This window comes from Perca flavescens, chromosome 20 (genome assembly GCF_004354835.1).
Source record: "Perca flavescens isolate YP-PL-M2 chromosome 20, PFLA_1.0, whole genome shotgun sequence".
NCBI classification, from domain to species: Eukaryota; Metazoa; Chordata; class Actinopteri; order Perciformes; family Percidae; genus Perca; species Perca flavescens.
The window spans coordinates 3938220-3963342 of record NC_041350.1 but is presented as its reverse complement, the minus strand read 5'-3'; the positions used below and the strand labels follow the sequence as shown (position 1 = coordinate 3963342).

The 25123-nt window shown below is 41.6% G+C and overlaps 1 protein-coding gene across 1 annotated transcript in view; it reads left to right on the top strand.

Moving 5' to 3' along the window:
- The window catches only part of akap6 (A kinase (PRKA) anchor protein 6), a 283712-nt gene that overhangs the window by 31458 nt on the left and 227131 nt on the right, over positions 1-25123 (top strand). Inside the window, exons 4-8 of the mRNA XM_028566296.1 lie at positions 1952-2241; positions 4457-4628; positions 21943-22052; positions 23779-23920; positions 24460-25098. Of these exons, the coding sequence (XP_028422097.1) occupies positions 2012-2241; positions 4457-4628; positions 21943-22052; positions 23779-23920; positions 24460-25098 (1293 nt within the window). The 5' untranslated portion in view covers positions 1952-2011. The remainder of the gene's footprint in view (positions 1-1951; positions 2242-4456; positions 4629-21942; positions 22053-23778; positions 23921-24459; positions 25099-25123) is intronic.

Sequence of the window (25123 nt, the reverse complement as noted above, 5' to 3'; positions counted from 1 at the left end):
ATAGTAGACATGTCTCAAACGTGAAGGAAAGACTGTAGCAATGGAGAATAAAACAAGGCCGGAAAATAGGAGAAGAGAGGAAAGAAATTACAGAGGAGGAATATTGAGATTAAACGTTAGGTGTTTGCTTTTATTTCTCTCCTGTTTTTTTTTCATCAGCTTTGTTAATTATGCATTCTCTGATGGACTGATGAAATGATTGTACTGAGCTTCATAATTAGAGGATAAAAAGCAGATCGCTGAAGATGTAATCAATGAAAGAATGCCCTTGTTTGTGAAACTCCCAGCCTAACTCAACCTGTTTTCTCTATGTAGTTTACTTTCTCTTTCCTGTTTGTGTGACTCATTCTCTCTCCTTATCTGCATGGGTGTGAGACTGAACAGCTGTTTCATAACTCCCCCTTGCTGTATACAAAGGTCATAATGAGATTTATGTTGTTTTGTGTATTTCCAAAGTTGGATAGTGGACCTAAAGGTCAGACAGTAATCCTGCTCTGTAATTGGCTCATCACTCACTCCCGCTGACCTCTTATTGGCCAGGAAGCATTGTGGAGTGAAAATACTGCACAAACATTTTAAATAAGACATTGTCAGCTGAGTTTATTTATTGGCTTATTGAAGACTGTCTGGCAGAGTCGAGTTATAACCGACCAGTCTGAAGTGTAGAGGCCTGTGTTGTTATAGTGTAGCAGCCTGCCGCGTTTTCAGGCGATTTAAAAGAATCTAAACACCGTGAACGGCCATGTGTAATGCCACTGTTGGGGCTGATTCATTCCTGAGTCATGATATTATTTTAGGAAGCGCTTGATTTGATATGCAGCAGAGTTTTCAATGAGCGGAGCACTTTTTTAAAGGTCCAGTGTGTAAAATCTGTGTTGCCGTTCACAAACTTGTCCTTTTACATGAATATTTACCACCACCATCAATTCCAAGTATTCCTTTTGGCTTGAAATTTTACGTTTGCATTTGCATGAACTGGGGTAGACGCTTCATATTCATGCTCCATCTTGAAATACGTTAGCCGGTAAGGGACATACAGGACATACTGCTCCACCTTTCACGTTTTCTCTGTCACATGATAAACTCACAGCTGCTGCTAATTCTGCTAACAGGTATCATAGCTTCCCGGCCCCCAGCAAGTTTGAAGAAGGAAACATGGAGCACCACACGTTTTCAAAATACAAATTTCAGGAACAGGAGTCTTCTTCTTCTTCTTCGCCCAGAAAAAGAAAAAGGAGATTGAAAAGAGCAAGAGAGCATCTTTTTGAAGCGTGAAGGCTACCGTAGCTGTAATACCTACTTTGAACTGCGTGGTGCGAGAGAGTTGATTGCGATATATGAGCTCAACACTAGATGGGAGAAATTCCCACACATTGGACCTTTTAAAAGTCAGAATCGCAGTTGTGCAGACCTTAAACACACCCACACACCATTGAGATGTACACATGACATATTTTTGTACTGAATTAGTTTTTTTTTTCATCTGTCCTTCCCACCTTTCAGTTGATACTTTTTGAGTGCAGCTTGTCAAATGTGAATATGTTCTAGTTTCTTCTCTCCTCTGTCACAGGTAACTTAATATATTTGAGTTGGGGACAAAACAAGACGTTTGATGATGTCATCTTGGGCTTTTTGGGAAACACTGATCCACATTTTTCACCATTTTCTGACATTTTAGAGACCAAATAACTCATCCATTACTTGAGAGAATAATCAACATATTAATCGACAATGCAAATATTTGTTATCTTCCTTTCACAAATTTGTCCAATAATTTGTTAATTAAAACTTTCCCTTCCTTGCTTCGGTTCTTTAATCGTAGTTTTTTTCTCCCTTCTTTCCTCGCCTTGTTCTAATTTGTTCCTTCTCTAAATCTTTCTATTATCAATGACCTATACATATTTCTGTATTTCATGTTTTCTCTCTTTTCTCTCTCTCTCTCTCTCTCCAGATTAGTCCAATGAAGTTTGTCCACCCACATTAGGAATCCCGTACCTCTCTCTCTCTCACCATGAGCATCGCAGCTCTCTCACCCGTGACCCCCGAGCCTCCGTCCCCGATGATCACCTCCATCACACCGACCCTGAACATCGCTGCCTCCTCTGCTGCCATCCTCACAGCGGCTCACAGCCCGGACCCGGAGCACGAGTCCCAGAACGGGGCCTCCTCACCCGGCCCGGGCCCCAGCCGAGGCAGCCACGCTGGGGGTGGACCTCATCTGGGAAGAGACGCCTCCCACAGGTGACAAATCAGCCGTGATGACGACGACGACAACGGTTAAATGTGGCTGGTTCGGCTGTGCTACTTCTCTTACAAACCTTGTCAAAATGTTTAACTGCTACAGACGCAACCTGTTGCCTCGTCTGCACACGGCCTGTTGTGTGCGCGTGCTGGACAATTTAGTGATGATTGGCTCTTCAAGCGCTTGAAGAAAGAGGGGGGGGAAAAAAGAATTTCAACCAGATTATGCAAACTGAGAATATTCTATTTCTTCACTTGGAGAAAAAAATGTGCAGAGCATCGTTCTGGTGCACTCTGGCAGCAATTCACCCCTGCTTTCCACTTTCTCAGCTTTAAGATCCACTTAAAGCTTCATTAATGTCTTTTTTTTTGTACAACTACAATCTGACAGACATGATGTATTATCCCCTTAGAAATTTAGAGACTTGTAATGGTTAAAGTGCCCATATTATGAAAAAGAATTGGGATTTGGGGTGTTATTTTGAGTCTCTGGTGCTTCCAAACACATACAACCTTTGAAAAAACCCATCCATGGTGTTCTGAGTGAGATACGGTTTCTGAATGTGTCCTGCCTTCAGTCTCCTGGTGAGCTGGTCAACATCTACACGGCTTTCTACGTCACTAGCCAAGACGAGGTGGCTAACCGTAGCATGCTAGCTCGTTCTCAATGGCAAAACACTGCTACAACACACACTAGTTCACCATAATCTACAAAAGAACTACTTCCATGTCCCTGTTCTGCAGGTATTCCAGGCAAAGTTGGAAGTGCGCCCTCGTTTAGAAGAAGTCTCCCGGCTAATCTTGCCTTGTACAACGGAAGTTGGAGAAACAGCTAGCTAGCTGATGTGATCTTTCCCGAGCTACTGCGCATGTGCGACTCCCAACAAAGATGGGACAGAAGTGAGATGCCTCGCTCTGTAGCTAAAACAGAGATCTGAACAGAGGAGCTGCAGCAATGTGCAGTACAACAAAAATATGGTGTTTTTAGAATATTAAACCATTTAAACCAATTCTGGTACAACCTCAAAATACAATTATGAACCTGAAATGAGCATACTATGGCCAGTTTAAGTTAGCAAAATCATCTACTGTAAATTCACACATCCAGCAGACAAAGAGAGACTGAACCAAAACGGTGAAGATTTGGGCAGTAAAACCAAAACAATCAGCTTAAAGAGGCTAAAACTGTCAGGAGAGGTGAGGGTAACTGTAGTCGGGTGATAATTGTCTGTTGCTTTGCCACTAGGAACGTAGTCTCACATTTGTTATTTGTCCTTTTTATTAATATAAAAATACTGATTAGTGCAGCTTTACATCTTTTAGATAAGATGGACTTTATTGATCCCAAATTAGGAAATTTCAGTTCTACAACAATAAAAATAAAATTCACACAGCACAGAATATACAAGAAATAATTAATAGGATTGAATACAAGAACAATTATTTAAAAATAAAAACTACAAAGGAAAGTATGTACAAACGTGTATACAAGTTGCGAATAAAAATGTACAACCAACATAAATATTTATAAAGATGTAAGTAAAACCTATATTTGTGCAAGTTGCATTATAGTGCAGTATTGTGATGTATATAAGTCTTATCTAACGCTCGGTGATGAAGGGCCCTATTATAACGGTTTAAGCGCACTGCCCTGAGGCGCCTGGCGCAGGTGCGTTTAGGGCGTGTACGAATCCGCTTTTGCTAACTTGACGGGCGCCTGGTCCTAAAGGGTTGTACTTAGAGTCTTCATTAATCAGAGGTGTTTTTTGGGTGTAACATGCAATCAACCAATCAGAGATCATCTCCCATTCCCTTTTGAGTGTCCCTGTGTGTGTAACAAGCATAGTATGCAAGTGCATTTTACTAATGTGCTGTTAAAAGGACAATGACATGCTGCGTTATTGACTTTAGACCAGGTTTTTGTTGGTCAATGGTGCGATCACTTCCCGCTGCCTCAAGATAGCAATACGCCCAGAATGCACCTGAACACACCTCCCTGTAAGAACAGCATACCCATGGGCGCAGGTGCATTTGTAATTTAAACAATGCGGGCGCTGGGTGGGAAATTGACGACTGCATCGGTATTAAACTAGCAAAGACCCGGCTTTGCGCTGCGCCACGCCGGGTGCAAGCTAGGGCCCAAAGTGTTAAAAAGTTTTATTGCCTGTGGTAGGAATGATTTCTTGATTTATTTTCCATCTATCTTACGTTTCAGGTCAAAGAAACCTCCGCCCCTCCACACCGGCGCCGACTGGAAGGTGGTCCTCCACCTGCCGGAGATCGAGACGTGGCTAAGGGCGACCAGCGACCGAGTCACGCAGCTCACGCACTCTGCGGGACAAGACAGCGACAACCGGCACGTGGACGTCCACCTGGTGCAGCTCAAGGTAGACATGGACACTTCTTCCTCTTCTGTTGGGGCAACTTAGGGCTGGGCAATAATTCACTACGATGATTGTCATATCGCCTTTCAATAGAATCATATCGTGATGAAATCATATCAATCGTATACAATTATGTTGTCTAAATTGATAATAACAAGCACATACTAACTCCATTTTCTCAGAAAATCTGTTGTGAAACATTTTAAGGGGAATATCATTTGAAATATTGCAGATTTGTTTTAACATCACACTATTTTTGTGCGTGCATGTGAACATAGTATGTAGACATTGTTACTTCTCAGGGTTTCCTCTGTGTCCCTGATGTCTTGATAGGTGGGATTTAGTCCTGGCCACTCCCTTTGCAAATACATACTCATAAACCTGTACTACAGTCTTTGATATTATTGCACGTGGTTGTGCCTAAATAACCTTTTAAAAACTTGTAAAGCTTGCCGCCCCAAACAGGAGAGCAACAGCATCAAATACAGTCACAGCGCTGAGATTAAACTGTCTGAGCTATAGACCCAATCACAATTTTAGTTTGCAATAACTTTCATGTAGAAAACCCCTGTACATACACGAGCAATTGGGGTTGAGGAACAACTGGATATATTCCAGTCTCCTTCATCTAAAATGCATGTTTGATCAGGGTACCCGCGGGCTCTTAAAAGCATTGGAAAAAGTCTTATATTTGATAATCTCAAATTAAGGCAACAACAGTGCTTTGGTGGACGAACGAAGTATAAAATCACAAAAAATGTCTATTGCCAGTGAATGGTAAGCTCAAAAATCAAGGCAAAAAACTTCTCTGGGATCCACAGAGGACTTAAATGAACTTGAAATCGACTAAATAATGTCTGAAGTAGAGTCCTGAATGAAAATACATTTTTACTCTTGACTCGTATGTGTCCAAAGCCAGCAGAAAAGTTGTTTACATGCATGCTAACATGTATGGATGCCTCTCTGTGTTGAATTCATGGAGACAGCAGAACATCAGTCTATTAAACTCTCACCTCAGGCGGCAAATTACCCACAATGCCCTTCCTCTCTCCACGGCTTTGGTGTTATGTAATGACTGGCTTCCACAAGTCACACAGTTAACCATTGATTTAGTTATGTAACTCGAGTCAGTGAGCTGCGTTTTCAGTAAGGAGTCTACGTACATGTGATTCTTCATCGTCAAACTGTGGATTTTATATGAGAGAGTTTACACTGTGATACGTCTGCTTCATGGACGGAGCAGTTCTTCTTCATGTTTGAGTCACTGTGCCTGTGAAGAATTTAAATCCCTTAAAAGCGCAACATCTTTTCGTGGCTCTTAAAGGAGAACTTTAAGAACTTTATGAACTGAACAGTTACAGTTTGGGCAGATACTTATTATCTTATTTATGCTGCAGCAATCTATTTAATTATTAAACATTCCTCACATTTACTACATGTGTGTTTGCACAAACATGTGTGAATATGTTTACTCAAAAACGTACAATATGTATTTTTCTGCCTCTGTTTTTTTTTTTTTTTTTTTTTTTGATTTAAAAATGCTCTGCCAGAGTCTATGATCAGGACTTCCATGGCAACGGTCTGTCGTGCAACAAAAAAAAAAGAACAGACCGCAGAATGCCCGTGGTAAACCAATCAGAAACAATTATTCAACAAGGCTGTGTATTGATAAAACATGCAGGAAGCATTAAGGAAGCTACAGACTCATTTCATTCATAAAAATGCAGTTTTATTCTGTTCAGACACAGTCGACATGGAGGAGCTGTCCTATTTTTATCTACAGTGACTCAGATGTTTCCTCTTCATCAGGCTGCTCCTCTCCTCTCTTGTCTCTCTTCTCCTCTCTGCTGTTTTTAACTCTCCTCTCTTGTCTCTGTATTAAATAAAACATGGCAGCAGCAGTTTTGTCGGTAGTGTCGGCTCCAGACACTCCAGAAAGTAAAGGCGCCGACACACCAACCCGATTGTCGGCCGTCGGACAGTCTGGCGAGGTCGGTGACTCGAGTCTGTTCGGTGTGTTCCGTGCTGTCGTCAGTCGGAGGAGCCGTCGGCCTTCATTTTGGGCTGATTTGACATGTTGAATCGGCCAGTGGGCAGTCAATGACCAATTACTGGAAATGACGAACGGGATGAGTGTGATGAACGCCTCTCAAAATCTGACGAAATTCTTTTACACTGACTTTTACACTTTTGTTGATCTGAAATGAAGACAGATTCAGCAACTGCACGGCCTATTTCTCTCTTCAAATGTTTCCAGAAACACGTTTCGGTGAACTATTTTAGTACAATACGAGATCGTATTCCAAACGAGCCGCCATTATGGTCAGTTTTGAAATTCGGGAGAAGCCAGACCCACGTGACGCCTTCGTCCAATCAGCTGCCAGTTTTCATTCTTTGAGCGACGATACAGATTAGCGCCGCCTGCTGTTATGGAGGGTTTTACAAGTTACTGTTTGAGTAGCAGAGATCCTCTCTGCACCCTCTGGTGGCGAGACCACCTCGGGGTCATATGCTTGTTTATGCTTCAACTTCTAGAAAGTTTAAGCAAAATGGAAAGGAAAGTCATACAAAAATACTACTAATAAAGTGTTTTTAGAACCTGATTTTCACCCATATGTTTATGCATTTTATATTCAGAATGTATTCACCCAATCCTTGCTGTAAATAAATGAATAAAAAATAATATAAACAATATACAACATACTTCCATGAGGCTGAATTCAAAGTTTAACTAGTAAAAACTCCGTAGGCATTTAAATGACGAGAAACTTTATCCAATCATCTTTATTGCCAGTGTTGTCATGACAATAATCAAATCCTCTACACGTCCTCTCCGGAGATTTGGCAGCTTTTCAGAGCAGCGTCAACAGACACAAAGAGGACAAAAAGACCACCACAACAGAGACGGGACGGACAAAAAAGCTTGATGGAAATTTGTGGAGACGCTTCCGTTCAATCACAGCTGGAAGACAGAGACGCAGACAGATGTGACGCCTTCTGTTGTTGTTCACGCTGCATGTTCCTGACACCTCTGTCACTTTGTTTTACTGTCCGACCTGAGCTTGTACAGGTCAATCAGGATCAGTCAGGGAGCAGCTTTCTGTGAATCAAACAGAACATTTAAAACAAACGCTCACTTTAATCTGTTTCTATTACAAAAGAACACTTAGGTGGAAATGTCCTTGAAGGACAAAAACGTGCAGAAGAAAATACTGTTAAAGTAGAATTCCGGTCGATTTCAGCACGTAGCTCTGTTGTTTGTTGTCACGGTCAGTGTTGCCAACCCTGAGTTATGCTAATGCTAGCTTTCGCACCCCGGCGGCTGAAACGGGGCAGGTTTTAAACGTGCTTTTAGCCTCTTAACATGTTTGAGATGTCATTACAAGTGCCTACCCATGTGAAGTGATTCCTTCCGAGTGAACACAATGAATCTGACTGCAGTAGATGTGAAAGAAATGCATAAAAGTTGTGCTAATCTGATTTTTCTCACTTTATCTCTTTTCATCACTTGGATTTTGTGTTTTAGTTTTCTAAATATTTCCGACTCTACAGCAGTGGAGAACAGAACAGGTGGATGCTCGCTGAAGAACAGAGCATGTATTAGCTGGTTTACGGCTCCATCTAGTGGTAGGTCTTCTGTATTACAACAAAGTGGAGCAACATTTTACCGTCCGATATATGGAACATTCTCTGGCCTTCCATAAACCTTTTTCAAAGCAGATATTTTGACATGTCACGGTGTATTTCCTATAATAGAGCTGTAACTTGCAATTATTTTGATTGTCGATTAGTCAGTTATTTTCTCAAATAATCGATTAGTTGTTTGGTCTCTAAAATGTCAGAAAAGGCTGAAAAATGTGGATCGGTGTTTCCCAAAAGCCCAAGATGACCTCCTAAAATGTCTTTTTTTGTCCACAACTCAAAGATATTCAGTTTACTGTCACAGAGGAGAGAAGAAACTAGAACATATTCTCATTTAACAAGCTAGAATCAGAGTTTTTCTTATCTTGACTCAAAATGATCGATCGATTATTAAATAGTTGACAACTAATTGATTAATAATGTACATTAGAATATTGTTAGAGAAATGTTCTCTAGCTAAATTATTGCTGCAAGAAATACTTAACATCGTAATGAACATAGACATGATTTAAAAACCAACATCTGTGAGTAATTTGGCCACTTGGTTCGTAGTTTTGCTTTTCCCAATTCACAACACAGACTTTACTGTGGTGATGGTAAATACTTGCTGCTGATTGGCTGACGGTCTGCAAATGCTTGCCTTATCTAACTAATACCACGTTGTATCAAGTTGTAACAGTGTATCTTACCTCCCATCTCAGGCTGCAGCCCGAGTTGCCAGATACCGTTGGTTTGGTGAGCTGAGCACAGGTTTTCGTTTTGGTCTCTGGTACCAAACCTGGCAACAAGACTCTGGAAAGTCACCGTGTTCAGCTGTTTTAGTAGTTCAGCACATAATCCGCCCTAAAACCACGATCAATCAAACTAGATACTGCATGTTAATCAGTATAAGCTTTAGAGGTGTTGTTTGGTGTATTTTTAAACTTCAGACAGAACCAGGCTAGCTGTTTCCCCCCTGTTTCCAGTCTTTATGCTAAGCTAAACTAAGCTAACCTTGGCTTGACTCCAGCTCTGCACTGAACACACACACTCATGAGATTGATAGCCATCCTCTTAACTCACTTTGAACTGTTCTTTATATCTTTATTAAAGGGTAGCTTTGGTATTTTTCAACCCCTTTTTTTTTCCATGTTTTTGTGTGACTGATGGAAACAACAATTTTTGAAAGTGGCCCAACGGAGAGAGACCCGATCTTTGTATGTTGTTAAGGTTAGGACATAGCCACAAGGACCAGTGTGGCATGGCTGGATTCACGTCTCGTAGCTGAACTCAGAGCGTCTGATTGGTTACATCCAGGCCGTTGTAGGCCCGAGCTTTATTTGTCTTATTTGCGGGCGCGGCGGGCGGTGTGGAGGGCGGCGGTCGCGGCAACAGGGCGAGAGATCGAAGCAGACAGAACGCCAGACAGCCGTTTGAAATTATAATCTCTCCTCAACGCTCTTTTCTTTCCCTTTCATCCTCTCCTTCCTTTCTTCTCTCTCTGTGTCTCTCTCTTCCTCTCTCTGTCATATTAATAATGCGTTTGCCTGCAGGGCATCTTTCTATAACCTGACCTTGCCACAGAGCGACTGTTGGACATGATTATAGTGATGCAACCTGTGTGTGTGTGTGTGTGTGTGTGTGTGTGTGTGTGTGTGTGTGTGTGTGTGTGTGTGTGTGTGTGTGTGTGTGTGTGTGTGTGTGTGTGTGAATGCCAGCCTCTCATCCGGCTGCAGGCGGTGTGTAACAGCTGCGTGTAACAGCTGCATGGAGAATGTCCTCTGCTGCTCTGCGAGGGAGAGGCTGCACACTGTATATTTACACATACACACACACACACACACACACACACACACACACACACACAGGAGGAGGAGGAGATGACATCTCCTATGTAAGAGATAAACTTAGGTTTTTGGCAACATTGCCCACAATTTGTTTTTCACCTTGCCTTTTAAAGCTTCCGTAGAAATATATACTGTATGTTGTAATCCTAAACATCAGCTTATTACTATCCCATGATTTAACAATTTTAATAAATGACACAAGGATGGGCGCGTTGGTGCTTTTGTGTCTCAGATTAAGACCACTTTTTAAACCTCTGCAGTCTTAAGTTTGTGTCTTACCCTTTCTGGAAGACAGTAAACCTTTTCTAGCTTTTTCCCTCTACCTGCCTGCAGCTGTAAGTAAAGTTCAGTTTGGTCTGGAGGAACGACGCCCACATCTGACCTTTACATCCCCATGTCAAGTTATAAATATGAGTTTATGTCACAGGCATGCAGCATCGTCTTGCAGCTTTTAAAGAAATCTCCTGAAAAAGAAACTCTTTGCAGAGAGAGCATGATCAATTTAGTAGACGTGGATCTGTGTGTCTCTGGTTCAAAACCCACAGATCTTTATTTAAACGCCGTCCAGAAGTAGCCTGCTGTCTCCCAGCTGTCGGGATATTTCGGTCTTCTGATGTCACTGTCGTCGCTATGCAAGGAATTCTGGGAACTGCTCTCGACGTGGAGGGATAGATATTCATGTAAAAGAGAGGAGCAGGGAAGGGTAGAAAGTAGGAGGAAAGTTAGGGGTTGACTTGGTTCAGCTGACCTTTTCAACTTACAGTCAGATATCATCACAGTCAGCAAAGAACCATTCTCTCAGTGTAGCAGGAAGCCAGGTAGAGAACTGTGCACACTTTAAAGCAAAACGTTCATCTTTTATCTCAAGTTTCGATCTCAGGATACAATTTCAGAAGAATGATGAATAAATATGACAGGACTTTCACATTTGCTTCTGAAGACATGTGACCTGATATGACGAAACAACTGGTACTGTCCTCCAGCCAAGTTAGTTACTGTTAGACCTAAAATAATGGGATGTAAATTACTTTTAGAAAAGAAATAGGGATCTTTCTCCATACTTCTAGCCTTAGGGTGTTTAGTCTCGTCCCACGCTAGAATAATTAAACAGAATAAAACAACTGAACTTGAAGGGAAAGAGGCTTTGCGTTTTCAGGCTTTGGCACTTTAAAACTTGACATTTATTATTATTTTAATGATGAAATGCGTTTTATTTCCAGGAAATAATCTTTTTTTTTTTTTTTTTTTTTTTTGAACATTGACAGGTTTCAGTAAATAGTCTTAACCTTCACCTTCCTCACAATTGGCAGCTGTTGCATTTGCAGACTGTGTGTGTGTGTGTGTGTGTGTGTGTGTGTGTGTGTGTGTGTGTGTGTGTGTGTGTGTGTGTGTGTGTGTGTGTGTGTGTGTGTGTGTGTGTGTGAAAGTGTTTGTTGTTTTGGTTCAGGTTACAGTAAAGCCAGGGGGTGTGTGATGTCCATCGATACAACTTTGTCTTTAAATGAAAAAATAATTAAAGTCATTATTCACACTGACGCAGTGAATTTGCTGACGTGTGTGTGTTGAAAGTCTTTCCAAGACAGTAATCTGGAACTTTTCCGTCCACTCTGAAACCTTGTAACACATCTGCTACTGTCTCAAGTAGATGATGATGTTTTCATAATGAATGCACCTGTATGAAACTATGAAATTCCGGTTAGTCCCTGTAGTTCTCGTTTGATTCCTGTTTGCGAACATGCTGAGTGTACAACAGTTGGTATGAATGAAAAAAAACACACAATATATTTGGCCACGTTTATGCCTCGCGTTCACACAACTCCGGAAAATATCTAATTGCCAATTAATAAATAATTAATTAATTATTTTGACTGATGTTGCGATTGCGATATGATTCACGATATTGGAGGGAACATTGAAAATTATTAACATTGAAAGAAATTAAAATGATTATAGTGTGATTTCTGTGAGGAACTGTACCAAACAAAGATTTTTTTCTTTAGTCTGTAAGGAGTTTGTCTCTTCAGCACCACAATAATTAATTCAAAATGGTTGGACACATATTTTGCCTTTAACAAATATTGTGCCCCCCTGTGATTTGGGTATTGCACTAGTCCATATTGCGATTTCAATACAATTGCGATTAATTGTGCAGCCCTATTACAAACCTTTCTTTCGTCGGCGGTCCAAGCTAATAAATCCCTGCTCTTACTTTTTAGCCGTTGTTTGCAGCGTTGTATGTGAACGGTCATGTTATATGCGTTGTCAGACGTGTTAATATGGACGGAGATTAGTTCTGCTACTGGAGCTAAAACTTATGTGTGGACAGAGATCGATTTTTGTCTCATTAAAAATGAAAAAGTAGTGTAGATGTAGGCTTAATCTCTCTCTACATGTTTAACCGCGTGCTGCTGCACTGATGGCACTCAGTTTAGACTTGTGTCGTGTTAAAAGTGACACAGAAAAGTTGCAGAGTTTGACATGCTAAGATTGCTCTTGAGACATTTACGTAAATGTGACTCAGACGCTTATTCAGACATGAGAAAATAAATCACTGTCAGATTAATATAAAGGGGTGCAAGTCTAAAAGGGGCTTCATACTGCAAGATGAAATGACTGGTGGTTAACAGTCACAGTCTGCATCCTCAGAAAGTGTGAGTGTGTGTGTTAAATACTTGTGTGTAAAATGTGAGCGAAAATTATGTCTGCATTTAAAGTGTTAAGAATGATATGGAGTGTCTACAGCTTACTGTGTGTGTGTGTGTGTGTGTGTGTGTGTGTGTTGAGGGGGGTGGGTGAGGTTGGTCCTAAAATAACCTCCCAACTGTTGTGACTCCTCCTCTCCCCAACACCAACACCCCGTTATGCAAGAAGCAGGTCAACACACACACACACACACACACACACACACACACACACACACACACACACACACACACACACACATACCCACTGCTGTCGTGTCAGTCTGTCACCATTTGCTCACATGGGAGCAGCAGTGTCAGTTTGTAGCTTTGGACAGAAGAACCACTCGCTGCTTTACTTCCACTTTCTGACTTTCTTTTTTTTTTAACGCATTATCTTTTTTGGAATCTCTTTATGTTAATTATTGATCTGAAATAAGACAAGGTAAGACACCTCTGACCTGCTCATAGTTAGTTGTTAAGAAGTAAAACAAAAAAGTACCTAAATACCAAAAGTAGAAATGTAAGGCTGCATGTTAGGTTGAGTTTCTGAGAGCAGCTTTGGTCTTTGAGCTTTGTTTTAAAATTTCAATCACATGAGAGTGTTGACAGTGTTTTGGTCCTGCAGTTTAACTTCAATCCATTGCAAACAGGAAGTTTGTGGCGCACATGGAGCACGTTTGTAGAGGGATTCAGGATTTAAAAATGCCTATACTTTTATTTGTTGTACGTAAGCATAATATGAAATGTACGGAGTCTTTGGGGATTAGACTCCATAGTTAAAAAATATTTTAAAGGGGTAGAGAAGCTGGACATATTCCCCCCGATGGAGCCTCGACACTGGTGATGGTGGAGCAGGAACCCGGAGACCGAACGAGGAGCTGTCTGCCGGAAAGGGACTCAGGGCACCGTGGTTGACGATGACCAGGGGAGGAAGGGGAGGAAGAGGGTTGCACGCTTGCCTGAAAAGACAGCTCATAGCAAGGAGAGAAGACATTTAAAGCAGGATGTCATGCTGTGATTGGAGCATGAATTTCGTGGCCAATTTTGGTTGGTTTACTGAAAAGTGAACGCCTCTTAACAGCTGAATAGTTTTAGGGAGAGATAGTGGTGATTTAGTGCGCTGAGCTCCATTAGAGACATTTTTAAAAGAGTTTTTAAAAGGCCTTTGGAGGAAGAATTCATAAAGAAATGACACTTGACAGTGTTTTGCTTCTTGAACCTTTTTAAAAACAATAGAACATTTAGGCAAGATATGTATTTATTTATTTTTTCCAGAACTTAACATTTTAAAGCTGATAAAAGTTTGTTGCATAATATGTTTTTGCATGTTCATGCTCACTGCGGGAGCACTATTTAAAATCTGTGATGATTTTTTTTGTGTGTTGAGTTGCATTTAATAGATCCTGAACCGCCCTAAATGTGCAATAAGTACGTTTTTAGTTTTTATGCCGGTTTAAACGGAGGAGGAAGACGAGGATTGTAACAGACAAGCGGCCATGTTTTCACCATGATCTGAACCAGTCTAAAGGCCCAGACACAGTGACCAGACGGCCGACCCTGTGGAGAAAAGGCAGCTGCACTGATCAGTCTCCCCGAGTTGGTCAAAAAAGTGCCTCAGAAAACACCAAAGCGATGAGACGTAATACGTCTCCATAACAGCAGGCGGCGCTAATCTGTAATGTCATGAAAACCAGCAGCTGATTGGACGAACGCGTTGGGTGGGTCTGGTTTCTACGGAAATTCAAAGCCAGACCGTCATGGCGGCTCATTCAGAATACGATCTCATATTGTACTAAAATAGTTCACTGAAAAAAAAGTGTTTCTGGAAACATTTTAAGAGAGAAATAGGCTGTGTGTGTGTGTGTGTGTGTGTGTGTGTGTGTGTGTGTGTGTGTTTGTGTGTGTGTGTGTGTGTGTGTGTCTTTGTCTTCATTTCAGATCAACAAAGGTCAGTTTAAAAGATTTTCGTCAGATTTTGGGAGACTCTAGTCACGCTCATCCCGCTCCCTGTTTCCTGGTTAGCTCTCCACCAATCAGATGGGTCATTTGAGTCTGACTGCCGGCAGTGCCCGACCCGCCGATTATACATGTCAAACACCGATCAGACTCGAGTCACTGACCTCGCCAGACTGTCAGACGGCCAATTATCGGCTCGCTGTGTCTCGGGCTTAAGGTTCAACGTTTTTAATAGAGCAAATTCACAGCTGCTTATTATGTTCTGACAATATTAAATATCTTATCTTCAGTTTTAGGGGCTTGGAAACGCCAGAGTGTGCAGATGTGAGGCGTAAATATAGCAAAAGATATAAATTTTTTTTAAACGAAAACGTAGTCGTGTTGATGTAGCCTAAATGTCGAGCAGCAGAGAAAACCACTGCAGAGTCCAGAACATGAGCCGAACCGTCAAGACGAAACAAGGCTGCGCCCGGAGTCTTTTTGCAGAAGCTACCACTTTGAAAGACTGTAGCAAGTCTTTGTATCGCAGCAGCGGGTCTCGGACGTCTTTGAAGCGGCTTAATTTGAATGCTCCAGGGCAAGAAGGAGCACAGAGTATTTGATCTCCAAGGTAAAACACGCTGCGCTGATGGGGCTGCAGTGGAGGAGTTGAAGGTTATTAGATCGAATGGGTGCGGATGAGGCCGAGCTGTCGCAGCCAGTTTGAACGCGGCCGCGCTGAAGCCCTTGATGTCGGCGGTGATGAGGGTGAGCCGGGATTGGAGCTGAAGCCCGAGTCGACTCGCTTCAGATTGGTTTTAGGCAATTAGAAGCCCTGCTGAATGTATGCACTGTGTGATTGACAGGTTGTGTCTTGACTCTACGTGACCGGGCTGCGAGAGGAAGTGTGTATGTGTGTGTTTGTGTGAGATTGAGTGGTTTATACTATAGAGATGTGTGTTTCCAAATATCACTTTCTTGTAAATGAACACGTTTTATAGTGACACATGCTCTGGGCCAACAAGCCCTTCAAGATTAATCAACTGTCCGTCAAATTTCTAAGTGAAAATGTCCCTGAAAGTTTTCATCCTGTTTTTTGCCGCTGTGAGTGAGTGGTGAAACGTTCAGGTGACTGTGTGTTGAACCTGTCACATCAGTTCTGTCGTTTGTCGCCCTATTAACCACCTGCACGGCTGTCCTATGCATATTCATAAAGAACAGGTTATGCCGCTCAACTGTGGACTGTCACTACCAGATGTTTCATCCAAACCGAGCACAGGCGTCTGCTTCAGTTTCAGTACCGAAAAGACTTCACCCTAATCTATCTTCCTCTCTCCACCTCATGACTTCAGTCTCAATCTTCAAACACAAAACTAGCCTTCTGCTGATTCTTCTACCACTGTATATTTAACTTAATATATGTGCAGCGAAACCTGTTGTCTTATTAAGTTTTCTAGATATTTAATTTAGCAACCAGTCATGGATAAGAAAACCAAATGGGAATGTCTGTTTTTGGCAAGTTGACTCTGCACATTAAGCTATATCTCCTTAACTTTTTGCACACTCATCAACATCTTTGCATATCCTGCACTAAACCATAAACCCCGTTTGGAGCATACTGATTACACAGACAGACAGAAAAATTAAATTATGCTACAGGAGTGGTTTGAAAAGTTTCCATAGGCACCAGCAATATTTCTGTAAAATATGGTTAATTTTTGGCAAATTCACAAAAGACAAATTTCTTAGTTATTTCAAACCTTAACTTGAAAGAACCGACAATCTGGTCACTGGGACAGAAAATGTCCTTCAGAAAAAATTATGATACAGTGATGCGCACGCACATGCACGCACGCACAGCAGGGTCTCATTAGCTCCCAGCAGTCTGACTGGACTGAAGATCTTCTAACAAATGACTTCAGATGGAAACGACAGACTTGGTGTTAATTCAGTCAGAAGGTCCGTGTGTGTGTGTGTGTGTGTGTGTGTGTGTGTGTGTGTGTGTGTGTGTGTGTGTGTGTGTGTGTGTGTGTGTGTGTGTGTGTGTGTGTGTGTGTGTGTGTGTGTGTGTGTGTGTGTGTGTGTGTGTGTGTGTGTGTGTGTGTGTGTTCGTGCCGGCGCATGGATTACAGCTGTCTGAAAGACATGACAGCGCTTTGATGACGAAACTGTGTGTGTGTGTGTGTCTGTGTGTTAAATTTGAGTGCGAGCTTGTTTTGCGTGTGAGTGCACGTTTCAGAGATTTGTATGTAAAGATTTGTGTACATACAGTATGTGTATGTTTAAATTGACTTACACTTTGTGTGTATATGTACAGTTGGTGTGTTTCCTGGACCATCTGTTTCTGTGAACTCCTCTGACTGCACTCCTTCCTCTCGAGGCCCTTCTCGACCTCCCGGCAGGGCGGTTCTGACGAGGCAGTGGGTGTTGGTCGTGAGATTAAAGCGTTGCATAAAACACACACACACTTTACTCCAGATATCCTAATTGAGAACGATGTGATGATGAAATCTGAATAAGGCCTTCAGGGACGTAGAAACATGGTCACCACATCTACCAATGAGAGTGATTCTTGTCCGAGAATGCCCTAGAGTTTGGTTTTGCTTTGGAAAACCAGAAACCTGAGATTAGGGCCGAAGACTTGTGCCATGTGCTCTGTTTTCTGTTGTAATGTTTGTGTTGTACTCGTCTTTTGTCCTTTTAACCTTTTTATCTTTCGTGAGGCACTTTGTAACCTAAGTTTTAAAAGGTGATTTTAAAATAAAACATTTCTTACTTCCTACTTAAGAATCAAGCCAACATGGCCTGTCTTCTTGTTTGCTCAGCTGATAACAATCCCGTTTGTTTATCAGATTTAAAATGTTCTCTTTTCACTCCTGTTTGCTTTAATTAAATGGACGCAGTAACCGTTGGAGTTACTTTTTAGTGACTACGTTCACTTGCACATAATATTCCACATACACAATGTTTTTGCCCTAATTCGGAAAGACGATATTCCGACTAAGCTGTTTACGTGGCTACTGAAAGTAAATATTCCACTAATATTCCCGTTTACATGTAGCCGTGCAAAACAGGATTTTTTCTAAGTTTACCAGCAGTGGCGGACTTGTTGGACTGTGTGAACACAGCGTCCCTCTTTCATTCCTTCAACCAGCTTCTTGAAAAGGTCGTCATAGCGATGTTTGTGCATATCCAAAAACCTGTTGATATCCAAGTCTTTGATCATGTTTAAAAGCAGCTGTAGTGTTTCTCCTTCTTATCGGGTCTGCAGCCCTGCAAACGGTTGGCTGGTTGGATTGTGTACAGAAACCATAGCAACGCTCAGAGCTGACCATAAACCTGCGGTGGAAACCCTGATTGAGACGCATATTCTAAATGCGCCGTATACATACCAAAGAACGCCTCTAAAACCTGAATAATATCCCACATGTCTTTGTCGGAAAATGCTATATTCTGAAAAAAAGCCTTACTCTGAATATCCAACCGGAATATACTGTTTACGTTTATCAAATTCAGAATATTGTCATATTTGGAATAATAGTGGAATATTGGTGTGCATGTAAACGTACTGAGTGTCTGCTGGTCGGCCGATGCAGTGGCCAGACACAAATACAAGTCATGTCAATTTGTCATTTGTGCTGCAGCAAGCATCAAAAACGTATAAACTGACACCAAAACATACAGAAGTAGACTTAAACATGGGCCCAGGGGGGCTCACACCGATGCACGTCAGTAGAATGTTAGCATGGGCTATTTATTAGTTGCTAATGTTTGCATTTGATTTTATACAGTCGCTGTTAGGGCTGTCGCTTTTTAAAAAAGAAAGTCAAGAGAACACAGTGTTGCTGAGTCATGCAGCGAAAAACTCAACAATGAGTTAAACGATGCTAAAAAAAACTGGAGCTGCAGAGTTTGTGAGAAACTCAGTGGGTAGGGTGACACACGAGGGAGTCATTTGATCCATTTTTAATATAAAATATTGATTAGTGGAGTGTCTTTTGGGCACTCTTTGCCTTTTATTAGATAAGATGAAGATGTGACAGGAAATGAGAGTGGGGACATGCAACAAAGGTCCTCGACTCGAACGCACCAGGAGGAGTTTAACGTCATTTGCTACCATAAAAAAGACTTAGTTGGCTGTAACTCTAGTTTTAACTCCAATTTTTTGCATTGAAAAAAAAAGCTGCTCTTATTGCACTTTTTTTTTGTTCCATCTTTATGTTTATTAAACAATTTTATACATAAACATTTATTCCAGTTGTTACAATATTTCTTTTTATGTTTTAAATCCAGTTGTCTCTTATTCTCCGGTCCATCTTCTTACACTGAGTGGCATGTCACCTACAAACACTACTCACTCAGAACCTTAATCCCGACACAAGTCGTTCCACCTGTACACTGAACACTGAGCTCGTACAGGTGACTGTGATTAAAAGGCTCGGTGTGCTCTGAGCATGTATCAGACTACACTGACTCCAGGCAGGCAGCGTGCAGCCACTCATACTTTTATCTGGTTTTATATATTATATATTTATATATATTTTTATATATGTCTACGTATTCTTACGTACGTCTGTGTGATTATTGTCTTTTCCTGTTGCACTGCAAGTGGCTGGTGGGGAACAGTTTTTTTTTTTTTCCATTTTCTTTATGTATGTAAATACCCATGGACCTATGACAGATAAATTAATCTTAATCTGAACACTGCGCTCCAAGGCGTAATTTCCACTGGGGGACACTTTTCAAAATCCAGTTTGGTTCCCCCACCCACTTTCAAATTTGTCTGATTATTATTTTATTTCTTTTATTTGAGTCTCTGTGATCGATAAAGACATCCTTTTTCTTATACATAGTTTAGTGCTATTCTTTCTGGAAGAATTTATCATTATGATCAACTTCATTATTTCCTGGATTTTGTATCAACATAGTCCCTAAACTTGTGTAGTAATGCAGGAAATGGGATTCAAGCAGAATGGTGGAGGACTGAGCTCATACAGGTGACATTAAAACGCTCTGTGTGCTCTGCAGTCGTGTGTGTATCATATCATCATGTAACATTTAATCCGGCTACGCTGACTCCACGCAGGCAGCCTGTTTCCAGCAGGGCTGCAGCCACACATACAGTAGCGACACATGTATTTTGGAACAGTGCTCAGCAGGTCACACTGTTAGCCAAGCTAGCAGCGTGTGTGACCTACATTCTGGCATGCCGGGCGGTCTTTGAATCGGGGCCGCCGCAGAGAGGGAGGTGTTGGGTTGCTTGGGGCAGGTCACCATGGAGCCACCCGGTGACTCAGCGACCCGAGGCCGATATTAAAGCATCTGCCGAGGGTTCGATGCCAGGTCACCTGCTTTTCCAAAGGTCGCCTAATTTTAATCTGGATTTAGTTCTGTTCATTACGAAAGCAGTAACCTATTTATTGCCGGCGAGGCCTGGTTTTTTATTTCCATAGTCATACTTAGAGTCTTACTTACATAATTTAAAAGTGTGCAAGCTGCACATTATTCCCACTGGCTCTGCTGCCATAATTATTTGCCGTTCTGTTGAATGTCACTGTTATGTTAAGTAGCTGTTTGTCATTTTTCACAAACAATTTTCGGTAACACTTTACTTGAAGGTAGCTACATAAGAGTGACATGACACGGTCATGAACACATGACACGGTGATGAACACATGACACACTCATGACACATGAACCCTAACCATAACCCTAACTTGTCATGACAAAAACCGAATGACCCTTACTAAAAGAAGCGTTATGTCAAACGTTTATGACTTGTGTCGTGGAAGTTTCCTTTGCAGCAGGGGGGGAGAGTTTTCAGAGTTTGGTAAAGTGAAACAAATAAGACAGTCTGAGACTAGAACAAATATAGGAGCAACATGATTTCACAAAAGGCCTCAGCCCAGTGTGGAGTCAGTTCCTCCAATGAGTGAACAGAACACCAGGCTTATATGCATCTTCAGAGTGACAACACACACACACTTGGATTATTATGATGCTACAATTCTTTCAGGCAATCTGATACACATGAAGACAATCAGAGAAATGCAAGAGACATCTTGGAGTCATCTCACCTCCTCCTCCCTGTACGACTTTCACCCCCCAGTTACAACTTAACTGGCATGGGAAAACATGAGATAGTTTTAGGGTGACCTTGTACCTTTATCTGTTCAGACAAACAGAGCTCACATTATGTTCCAGACTGGACACCTCAGCAGTTTAAGCAGAAACTGAGATAAACTGTCTTTCAATAATGTGAGAGAATTAAAGTAGAAATAAAACATAAAAATATAAGGCATTATGCTTAAATTTAATTTTTTCCCATTACACTTGTTTATAATGTTTATGACACGTTCATGACAGTGTCATGTCACTCTTATGTAGATACCTTCAAATAAAGTGTATCCCAGTTTTCTAATAAAAAACCTGCTGCTTAACATAAGAATTTCCCAATTTGGGATCAATGAAGTATATTCTCTCTCTCTATCAACCTCTTTATCTCTCTCTATCTCTTTATGACAGTGAAGTGAAAGTCATATTTTCCATTTGTTGGCCCATTGTGAGAATGTAATGAATTATGAGCAAATGTCAGCAAAGACATTTTTCTTTGGAATAGTTTAACATTTTGCAGAGTACATTTTGGACAAATAACTACAGAGCTGGAGTCAGGATGTGGTTAGCCTAGCTTAGCATAAAGACTGGAAGCAGGGGGGTGGGACGGCTGGCCTGTCTCTGTCCAAAGTTAAAGCTCATTGATATTTTTGCTCAGTGCTAGAGTCTGTCTGTCTGTCTGTCTGTCTGTCTGGTTTAAGCATATTAATTTAGTTCACTAACAGCGGTCGGTAATAGGTGTTGGTATGTTAAGTTTTTTTTCAACATTTTTGTCACTTTTTTAACATTTTTTTCTGCTATTTTCAAGGCTTTAAATGCTTTTGTCACTTTAAAAAAAACAACATATTTCTGATATAGAAAATTTTGAAAAGGGGTTAAACTGACCCGAGGACAACAGGAGGGTTAATGTTTTATAAACTGATCCCACATGAAACTGACTCACGTTTAAAACTGGAGACGTGACATCATCACTTCTGCTTTATTTCTCCTGCTGTCGCATTCTGGGGATGTTTTTGTTCTTCAGTGGCTGGGTTTTATATGTGTTTGGTCACTTATTAAGGATGTTAGACTTCACTTTTTTATGTTGCCCTTTTGTGTGTGTGTTTGCGACTTTAGGACATCTGTGAGGACATCTCGGACCATGTGGAGCAGATTCATGCCCTGTTGGAGACAGAGTTCTCCCTGAAACTGCTGTCCTACTCCGTCAACATCATCGTTGACATCAGGTGATTCTTCACAAAACAAGTTTAGACAATGTTGTTTATCATGCTGTCATATATGTATATTCAAGCACTGCTTCTGACTTATTTTTTTTCTGGTAAATAGTTTCTAAAGAGGTAATTGTTATCGTTTATTTGTCTACTGTGGATCTATGAATCTTCTTGAGGTCTCTGTGCTTTGCCCGCCAAGAGAATTTGGGCCACCTATGAGAGAGAGAGAGAGAGAGAGAGAGAGAGAGAGAGAGAGAGAGAGAGAGAGAGAGAGAGAGAGAGAGAGAGAGAGAGAGAGAGAGAGAGAGAGAGAGAGAGACATCATGGGTCTATACGTCTATATAAAAGAGACTTCAGATACAGTATTAGGGGACCACTAAGGTCTATATAAAAGAGACTTCAGATACAGTATTAGGGGGCCACTAAGGTCTATATAAAAGAGACTTCAGATACAGTATTAGGGGACCACTAAGGTCTATATAAAAGAGACTTCAGATACAGTATTAGGGGACCACTAAGGTCTATATAAAAGAGACTTCAGATACAGTATTAGGGGACCACTAAGGTCTATATAAAAGAGACTTCAGATACAGTATTAGGGGACCACTAAGGTCTATATAAAAGAGACTTCAGATACAGTATTAGGGGACCACTAAGGCCTATATAAAAGAGACTTCAGATACAGTATTAGGGGACCACTAAGGTCTATATAAAAGAGACTTCAGATACAGTATTAGGGGCCACTAAGGTCTATATAAAAGAGACTTCAGATACAGTATTAGGGGACCACTAAGGTCTATATAAAAGAGACTTCAGATACAGTATTAGGGGACCACTAAGGTCTATATAAAAGAGACTTCAGATACAATATTAGGGGGCCACTAAGGTCTATATAAAAGAGACTTCAGATACAGTATTAGGGGACCACTAAGGTCTATATAAAAGAGACTTCAGATACAGTATTAGGGGACCACTAAGGTCTATATAAAAGAGACTTCAGATACAGTATTAGGGGACCACTAAGGTCTATATAAAAGAGACTTCAGATACAGTATTAGGGGACCACTAAGGTCTATAAAGTATAAAAGAGACTTCAGATACAGTATTAGGGGACCACTAAGGTCTATATAAAAGAGACTTCAGATACAGTATTAGGGGACCACTAAGGTCTATATAAAAGAGACTTCAGATACAGTATTAGGGGACCACTAAGGTCTATATAAAAGCATCCAAAAAGCAGCATGTCATAGGACCTTTAATAGGCATGTTCAAAAAAGGAAGAAAAGATCACATCTCAAGTTCCCATGTATATTTAGATGATTTCCAAAGCTTTTACTTCACTTCTAAAACGTTTTATCAACTGAATACATGCCAATTAAGCTTTAATAAGTGAGCTCACTTATAAGTTAAGAAATAGGGGAAACAAATAATATATTTCTGCCATCAAAGAAAAGTTGTGAAATATGGAATTAAAACTTATATAAAAATTATAAAGTAAAAAATAAGTAAGACTTTGGAGACTGGAGATCCATAAAAGTGCTTATTAGCTAGGTTTGATATGAGGATTAATGCCCAACGATGTGTCCAGTCAACAGTCAGTTTCAGTGGAACTCCTTTAGTAGGTGTCCTACCAATCAGAACTGAGTATTCACCCAGACTATGGTGTTATAATATTTTGATTTAATATTACATGACCACATAGATAGACCGTTGTGTATCTCTGGTGGTGTCGTGTTTTCAGGACAGTGCAGCTGCTGTGGCACCAGCTGAGAGTCTCCGTTCTGGTCCTGAAGGAGCGTCTGCTGCAGGGCCTGCAGGACTCCAACGGAAACTACACCCGCCAGACGGACATCCTGCAGGCCTTCAGCCAGGACCAGCAGCAGGTAACCAGTCGCTGTCAACAAAACAGGGTTTGATTCCAGCAGTGGAACAGTTCCCCTGAACTAGAGCTATCTTATAATCCCCATAGAATCACCCAGATATCCAACGAAACTAAATGAAACTAAATACATTTTAATCAAATTCCTTCATTACCCTTAAATATTTTAGATTTTAAAACTTTTTTGAAACTCAAAGACGTACACACTTTAAACTCATCTCTAAGTTTAGTTTAGTCAAGTTACATAATCAATTAATCGTTTTTTTCATCTTCAGATTCCTGCAGGGTAAATCCAGACAGCTGGCTAGACTATCTGTCACGCGACTAAAACTACTTTTCAACGTACACGCGTTCCTTCCCCGAGGCTTCCCATGACGATGGTGATCGGTTTAAAGAAATGCCAATAAAACAGAGTAGTTTTTCTCCCATCCTGGAATGCTGTGTGGACTAGCCAGACCCTCCTCCACAGCGCTGTGGAGGAAGGTCTGGCAATGCGAGACTATATACATTGTAATGAAAACGTGATTATTTCTCCCTGTCCAGACTCGCCTAGACGCTCTGACTGAGGTGGACGACTGCGGTCAGCTGACCATCCGCTGCAGTCAGGACTACTTCTCTTTAGACTGCGGCATCACCGCCTTCGAGTTGACCGACTACAGCCCCGGTGACGAGCCCGAGGCCCGGGGATCTGACCCCGGCGGCGAGGACCCCTGCCAGCAGCCCGATCCGGCCCAAGGCCCGAATCCAGAACCCCCAGGGGCCGAGGAGGGCGAAGGATCCAGCCTCTCGAACCGCGGACACCACAACAGTTTATCTGAACTCGCCCCGCCCGCCGACTCATCAAACCACAACCGTTCTCCGCCGGTGTTACCCACAATGCAGTGTGGCAACCACGGTGAAAGTGCAAAGCGCCCGCTGCAGGGTGTGAGCCACAGCACCGAGGCGTCGCCCACGCAGCCGTCGCTTCCCAAGAGAGCCGCTCTGTTCTCAGACGGAGGAACCGGGGTGGAGGACTCGAGGGGAGGCCTGGGGAACGTCGGCCCGCTCTCCGGGCTCCAGTTCCAGGCCGAGCTGAGTCGGAGCACCCCTTCTCTCATGGATCCTCGGGACCGCTCCAAGTTCTGGTTGGAGCTGGACTCGGTTTATCCAGAAAATGTTTCGCAGTCCTGCGAGAGTCTGCAGGTTTGTTTTCTGTACTTATCTTCTG